General features: G+C 50.8%; 1 protein-coding gene across 1 annotated transcript in view; it reads right to left on the reverse strand.

Moving 5' to 3' along the window:
* PCNX2 (pecanex homolog 2) overlaps positions 1 to 7,799 on the reverse strand; it is a 170,071-nt gene extending 162,272 nt beyond the window's left edge. Inside the window, exon 1 of the mRNA XM_025039061.1 lies at positions 7,647 to 7,799. Coding sequence (XP_024894829.1) covers positions 7,647 to 7,799 — 153 coding nt within the window. The remainder of the gene's footprint in view (positions 1 to 7,646) is intronic.
* Positions 7,800 to 7,840: the final 41 nt, after the last annotated feature.

Here is a 7,840-nt window from a genome sequence, read left to right on the forward strand (position 1 = left end):
GTCTCGGTGGAGGGTCAGGGGAGGGAGGGAGCAATTGGGGGGATTGTTTTATGAACTATATAGATGTCTAACCAATGTACTGTATAGTGGAAATTAATTCAAATAAATTTTAAAAAATTAAAAAAAAAAAAAAGACAGTCCGACTTGCACTTCTGTCTTGCAAAGTAAGATGAACAAGAAGAACCAACGCCTTCTCCCGGGCCTGCTCCGACTTCCGGTCCACTGTCTGTCCCTTACTCAGCTGCTCTGGTGTCTTTGAGCTCCTGGGCCACTTTCTTTGTGTGCGCCTTCCACGAGGGACGTACAGGACAGAGACGTGGCAGACAACTGCCTGGATCATCCAGACGGTACTACAGCGAATAAGATGGACGAGCAGCCGAGGCTGGAGACAGATTTGAGGCAGGGTCACTAAAATGAAAGTCTCTGCCGCCCTAAACGCTTTGAAAACTATTTAGAAAGCCTGGCACCTGCAATTCCCTGGTTCCCTCCCCTCCCCGCTCCCCATAAAGAATATCGAGTGGGTGGCTTAGGCGAGGAAGGCTTAGCATGGTCAGGAAATGTGGATTCGCTTTGTCTCTTCGATTGCCGATGGTCGTAATGGGAGTTCCCATTCTATTTACATTTTTCATGAGCACTGGGGTAAATGGGATGAGTCTATCAGTAGGCTCATTAAAGACCAAGTGATGCCGACCTTCGCGCAATGATAAGCTCAATCATTAATTTGCACTGATACGGTGTTTGAATGTCCCTGGCTATCAATGTTGTGTTTCCTAATAGGAAAAAAATGTGGTATTTAGAATTAAAAATGAGCATTCACTCATACGGATGTTTCGAAAATATAAACTATATCTGATCAATGCTATACTTAACATATAAATCTTAAGTCGTACATTCATTTTCACAGGAATTTGAGAAGTACTTCTGACTTGAGAAAGGCCTTTGCAATTTGCACACTAGGGGCCAGGAGCAACCCCTTCGGTGTGTCAACCAAATGTCCCCGGAGGGGGTGCAGACTTGACCCGCCCACACACACACACTGAAAAGCACTGTTTAGTCCATAAACCTGCGGGATCACTTTGCCACAACCGCAGAGATAGAAAGCAGAGCCCCTGCGCTCAGCGGGTTCGCGTGGAACGGGAAACGCTGTAACTCGGGACGAGGGCCGAGGGCTGGGGCGAGGGGCCAGGGGGATTCCCCCCGGGAGTGCAGACACCTGTGGACCACAGGGACGCTGAGGGAAGCCGGGCAGAGGGACAGCCCCCGACGGCGCCGGCCCGAGGTGCAAACGCGCCCGAATGACACGGGCTGCTCCATCAAGAGCGCGGTGGGCACCCGCGCGGGGCCTCACGCCACGGGCTGAGGCATGTGTCCCCTCCGGGAGGGGCGGGCGCGGAGTCCCCTGCCCTCCGGCCCTCGGTCCCCACGCTCTCCCAGGAGTGCCCGGCCCCTGGGAAACCTGAGCTCCGTCCCGTCCCGAGGATTCCCACTTCTGGGGCATGAACCCGAGCGCGCACGGCCCCTTCGAGCTCCCCACACCCGCACCCCGCTTCTGCTCGGCTCCTGCACGAGGTCGCTAACGGAAACCCCCGAACTAACAAGGCTCAGTCGGGGGTCCGCGTTTCCAGCCTCTCTCACCAGGGCCCCGAGAGCTCCCGGCCTTTCCCGTCCCGGTCAGTGGCGCCCCACACCCTGCTGCTTGAACCCCACGGCGGGCCTCGCCCTGATCCCTCCTCATCCTCACTCCTCCGCCCCAAAAGCGAGCTCACCGCTAAATCTCACCAGAAAACATCCACATTTCTCTCCCGGCGCCACCATCTGCTGACTGGCTCCTAAAATAGTCTCTGAACCTCCCACCCGCTTTTCTGGGCTCGCCCTTGTCTGCTTTCCACCCAGCAGCCAGACGCGTTTTTTGATAAAATAAAACAGCTCATTTTTCATGTGCTTTTTAAACCCTGCTAATCATTTAATATCTCTAAAAATTATTACGTCACCGAGGATGGAGGAAAAAAACTAGAATTATGTACCCACAGAGGAACCTACCCCCGCAGGAAACTGACGGCACAACCACGCGGACAAATAAACAAAATAAAAATAAAGAACTAATCCTACCCGAATATCAAATCCTTACATTGTTCACCTGAAACTAATATGTCATATGTCGACTGCATCGCAATAAAAAATGTATAAAAAGAATCTACGTCACTTAGAACAGAAGACTCTCGTGGCACATTATTGATGTTTCCCAGCGTATTCTTAAAAAAATAATGACGACAACTCAAAGCGATGTCGAACGCTACTGCATTAGAGGTGCGATGGCCGAGGGCAAAGAATTCCAACCGCTCGGGCCCTGATTCTGGGGGGGCCCCGACCAGCCGTGACCCCGTGAGCCTGTTATCCCCCCAGGGGGACAGTGACGCTTTCTGCGAGGATCAGCAGGTGAGTTCACACGGAGCTCTCGTACCCGTGTCTGCCTTCCACGCTCAACGAGAGCCAGCTGACATCACGACCTTTCCCGACAAACAATAATAATAAGTTAATGGAGGAAAATCCGACAGAAAAAAAACGGGGGGCGGGGAATCTGAATACCATCACAAACTAGTCCATTTTTCTTCCATAGGATGCAGGAAAGAGATTCGGGGTGGATACAATGGGAATACGCTTGGTAATATTTAAAAGTAGCCTTTTCAGACCAAACGGTTCAAATCGGAAAACAATAATCGCCTGATAAGGCCCAACCTCCATACACGAGAACGAACACCACGGCCGCAGAGCATCAGACACCACGACGGGAAGGGGCCACCGCAGGACTGGGACAGCAGCGTCCGAACGGAACTGGTCGCTGCCCGGGAAAAACCGCAGAAAGCCCCACGGGCACTGGGGGCGGGCTGGGAGGCAGAAATTCAACCGTTAGAAAATTAGTCGTGAACTTGCAATACTCCAACGGAAAGAAACATTTTTTTAAAGTGTTATTCTGGGACTGTGCTCCTGAGGCCGACATCCCAGGACGGACAGGATCTGGTTCTCCGCCACCGGCAGAAAAACACCACAGACGGGAAAAACACCACCTGTCCGCAGATGTCCACGTGTCTAAACGGCGCAAGCCGGGACACACAGGAGGGATTCTGCAGAAAGGTGGCAGTTGTCACTCGAGATAGGAGGTTTGAACTTAAAAAGGCTGAAGGTGACGGTAGGTGGGATGCCGGGGAGATGGCGGACACGCCCATGGACGCGTCTCCACCAAGACAGCCAGCACTGGCCGAAGCCGCCCAGGGCACACGCAGCGAACGGCCACCCAGCGGCAGTGCTGAAGGCCACAGCACACGCAGCCAGACAGGGACGGCCTGGGTCTGCACGGCGACGGGGGACCAGGGCCAGGGAAGGGCGCCTCTAAGTGTCCCCAAGCCGCAGCCCCTCCGCGAACCCCACACTGTTTCGGGCAGGTGGGGGCAGGAGGAAGGAAGTTTGGGCATTCGAGTGAATTCTGGGGAAAATGCAAAGGATCACGCATCTCAGCAGGAGAATAAATTTGGCTTCCAGAGGCGGAAGGGCCAGATAACAAGTCCAGAGAAAGAAAGGAGGGACCATGTGATTCACCAGCAGAAAAAGCCTTTCTTCCAAAGAAACTGAAATCAACGCTGGGACTGACCAGGACCAGAGGTGACACGGAGGCATCTGGCCGATGGGGTCAAATGGCGGCTGACGTCCAGCTCCCCAGTCCTGAGCCAGGAGAAAGTGCCTTTGGGGCCAGCCCCCTGGAGGGGTGACCAACAAAATACAAAACCCGAAAAACAGCTACCTACCCAAGTGAGGCGTGGCTACAAACTATAACAGGAGAGTCACCTGCGGAGTGACAATGACAGCGAGTACGCAGAGTGCTATGCTCGCCTGTGACAGGCCATCCCGGTCCGTCGTAAAGCCAGCAACCAGAAATGAAATTGTTCTCACCAAAGCAAGGCTCTAAGGCTGAAGTCCCTCCTGGAAACAGCGAGTCTGGCTGGAAGGAAAATGTAAGAGAAAACGCGGTTTTCCTGCGTGAAATCCCAACGGGATGCTGCCTGCGTGGGGTCTCGGCTTCCGCCCCCTATTCCAGGGCTCGGTTCTTCCTCCACTCGGGGGACCGTGGTGCCACCAGGCCCATCAGATGCCAGCTCACTTCTGGGAGTTCGCACCCCATCGGGCAGCGCGGTGTCAGGGAAAGGTCCAGGGTGCCGACCCCACGGGGTCCGGGACGCAGACACCTCAGGACCTCCGCTCAGTTCTGGCCTCTGCCACCCACCCTCTAGACAGCCACTGGCTGGCACTCTCTCAAGACCTCAGTTGCTAAATCTAGAAAGTGAAATCTGTTATCCCTGTTTTACGGGTGACAAAACTGAGGTCTGGAGAAGCAGCGTGGCTCGTGCGAGGTCACACACGGATAAGCGTGAGCCTGGTGCCGTCAGAACTCACGCAGGGTCAGACCCCTGCCCGGTGCCCCGTCACAAGGCTGCACGTGGATCACACTCACTCGTCTCAGAGAACAGGAACGAGCACATGAGTGACGAGTGAAAGTTTAAATGTCTCTGAGGACGAATGTCTCTTTCAGTCCATCCACAAGAAAAAAGTTGATGATAAATCACTGTAAAATTCTTCCCACATTATCCAAACTGGCTTCATGTTTTGGGGTGTGTATTTTTGAGCATTTATCATAAATATACAAATAGTTTATCAATGCTAATACATAACTTTCCACACCATCAACTAGAACTAAGTAAACTCTAGGGCTTGGAGATGACCATAAAATTTTGGTTGACGTAGTCACAGCCTCCACTAAATTACAAGGTGGATTCTCCCTACAGTGGAACTATCTCGACTGAACATGTTTTGGTTGAAATTGTCCATAATCCAGGAAAGTTCTGAGCCCCTGAAATTACAGAACTTCGAGTAAGTCCCCGCCATCGGTGAGCAGCCAGGTGTTATTTTTGGACCGAGTTCTGACAAATCAAACAAACTGAAAAAGCTGTTAACATTCACAGGCAACTCCGAAGGCAGAAGAATATATTTAAGTAGCAAGACCAAGCGAGCAGAACCTTCGGTTGGTGGTGGTGGTGGTGGTGGTGGGGGTTCTTCTATTTCTAAGATCATTTTCAGAGACCAGACGATCAGAGCAAGAAAACGAGAAAGGTTAACCCGCATTTTTTTAAAAAAGTAAGATAGGCTATATATTAAAAAACAGCACAATGACAAATGCACCTACATAAAATTATCTATAATAGTTAAAAGCACACGGCATAAAGATATAAACATTTTAGTATAACTGTTTTTGATCCAAAAAATGCAATAGAAAAGCAGAATTTAAGAAATCAGTTTTTTACTTCCTAAACTCTTGAGATTTTGCCAAAAATTTTAAAATCTCACTAAAGAAGAACTTAACTAAGAATGACTTCCTATTTACAATATAAAGTAGAACTCAAGCTACGTAATAAAGCGTAATTATGTAGAATTTAAGGGTTCCGAATATCTGTGTGCATCAAATCTGAAGTGTAGTTATGTAAAAACGAGCCCGTATATATATAGGAAAAAGACATCTGTAGAAATACACATTTTTATTAGTGTGGTTACTGCTGAGGAGTGAGATTCTAAATGGAATATACATGTTATTGTCATTATGAGGAAATACGCAAAGTATACAGCAATGAGGACAATACAACGCTGGCTGGAACAGAGGGCGATGCAGGCTGATTTTACTTCTCCTGGTTTAGCACACACGAGCTCAGTGCTGACCAATTGGAGGGCACGCAGCTGGGTACCATGAGGAAAACCAAGATGAATCGACAGAAGCAAAACCCATATCCTCAGAAAGCTCATCTGCGAATGAGCAGAGGCACAATCCATGTCCTGAGAGCTAAGTCCGAGGATGGATTCGCAAAGAGCTGGCATGCTGACAGCAAGTCCAGACCAGCACAGGGCGAGGGAGAAGAGAAACTAACCCCAGCTGAATGGAACCGGGGACGCCCAGACAGACGGCCGCGCCATCAGCTTTCGGGGACAGAGAGATTTTAGCAAGCGAATAACAGGAAAGGAAAAAACAAGGCCAGCTCATATCCAGCCGCCACTAAGCACCAGCTTCTGCGAGAAGCACTTTATTCATTCATTCAATCCACCGTGGACCCTGCTTTACAAACCGGGAAGCCGAAGCTGGCTCAGCCTCACACAACGAGTTAGCAGAAGAACCTGGCTGGAACCTCGTGTCCCTCGTCACTGCCATGTTGTTTTCTCTGGGCAAAGAGAAAACACGGGGACCTATGGCTGAGGAACAATGATGGACAAGGTCACGAAAGAAGAAAGAAACTTGTACATATTAAAGAGCCTCCATAGTAAGTACTTTTTATAGGAAATTTCATTTATTTTTCCCATGAAACGGTCATCATCACATCTATTTTAAGGATGAGGGAACTAAGGTTTAGACAGGCCAATTTTCAGGTCAAATAGCTAAAATCAGAAACTTAACGCAGGTCAAGCCGGACAGGTGGATGGCTTTGCCCGCAAAACTAAGGTTTAGATAGGCCAATTTGCAGGTCAAACAGCTAAAAGGAGCAAACCAGAAACTTAACCCAGGTCAAGCCGGACAGGTGGATGGCTTTGCCCGCAGTATCTCATTTAAGCCCCCGAACAACACTGTGCACCTGGGGGATTATCTTCCTCGTTTTACAGAGAAGAATCTGAAAAAATCAGACAGGATAAGTAACAACGGAACTGGTAAGAGGTGGACCCAAAATTTAACCAGAGCCAGAATTCCGCCCCTCTGTATGAACTGCCAGAAACAGAGGAAATGATGCCAAATCACAGACAGCCTCTAACGTCACACTCCGAGTCCCTCAGCCCTGCGAGCTTGTCGAAGACCTCTGCCCTGGAGAACACGGCCGAATTATGTTTTCAGAGTAAAATCTTCAATAGACATATCAGAATTAGAGTCTTGGCACATAAAGGTTAATAAGACATGGAGCACCTTACCTGGACAGCTTTTCAAATCAGGTATAACTAATTTACTAACAAGGTCATCTACGCAGTTATTCAGCAGGCGCTCAATTACGGTCACCCTCCTCCAGTGGCAAGCCTCAACCAGGTGCTGTAATATTTTGCTCGGCATAAACTACATTAGATTTGCCCATTATTATAGAGATTCCCTTACACAGTGGTGTGGAAACTGCAAGCCGAATAACTGATAATTGAACCCGCTTCTCGAAGCAAAACCAGAAGGGAGGAGGGGCGCGTGGAAAGATCGACGACTGAAATAGGTTCGCTTTGAACATTTCCTTCTTCCTTTCGGCTACCACGCACCATGTTACCCCGAGCTCACCAGCCGGGAGGCCAGGACTGTCCCCCTACAAAATAGGTTCGACTTTCCCCAGTGACAGGCAGAGTCTGACTCATGCTCACAGCCTGCATCAATTCATAATGAGTCCCTGAGCCCCTAAAGTCCTTTCTGCTTCTCCGCCAATGGCGAGTCCCCGCCCCCTTTTCCTGCACTTCCCCTGTCCCAAATTCCCGAGGACCTCCCCATCCCACCTCCCCATCCCACCTCGAAGGGGGCCGGCCCAGCCTCCCCGGCAGGCGCAGACTCGCAGGTCCGGGCAGCGTTTCCGCACCTGCGCTCCGGCCCCACTCACCAGGTGCACGGCCACCGGCAGCAGCAGCAGGAACAGCCACAGGTAGAGGTGGCAGCTGTTGGTGAACCTGCTGTGCTCGGGGTCGTAGTACCAGCCCCCGGTGAGCGCGGCCCACACGCCCTGGCGGAGCAGCTGCAGCACCTGGGACACCATGCCTGCCGCGCCCCGGGGCTCCGGGCGCCCCCCGCGTTAGC

Source organism: Pteropus alecto, unplaced genomic scaffold, assembly GCF_000325575.1.
Source record: "Pteropus alecto unplaced genomic scaffold, ASM32557v1 scaffold189, whole genome shotgun sequence".
Taxonomy (NCBI): domain Eukaryota; kingdom Metazoa; phylum Chordata; class Mammalia; order Chiroptera; family Pteropodidae; genus Pteropus; species Pteropus alecto.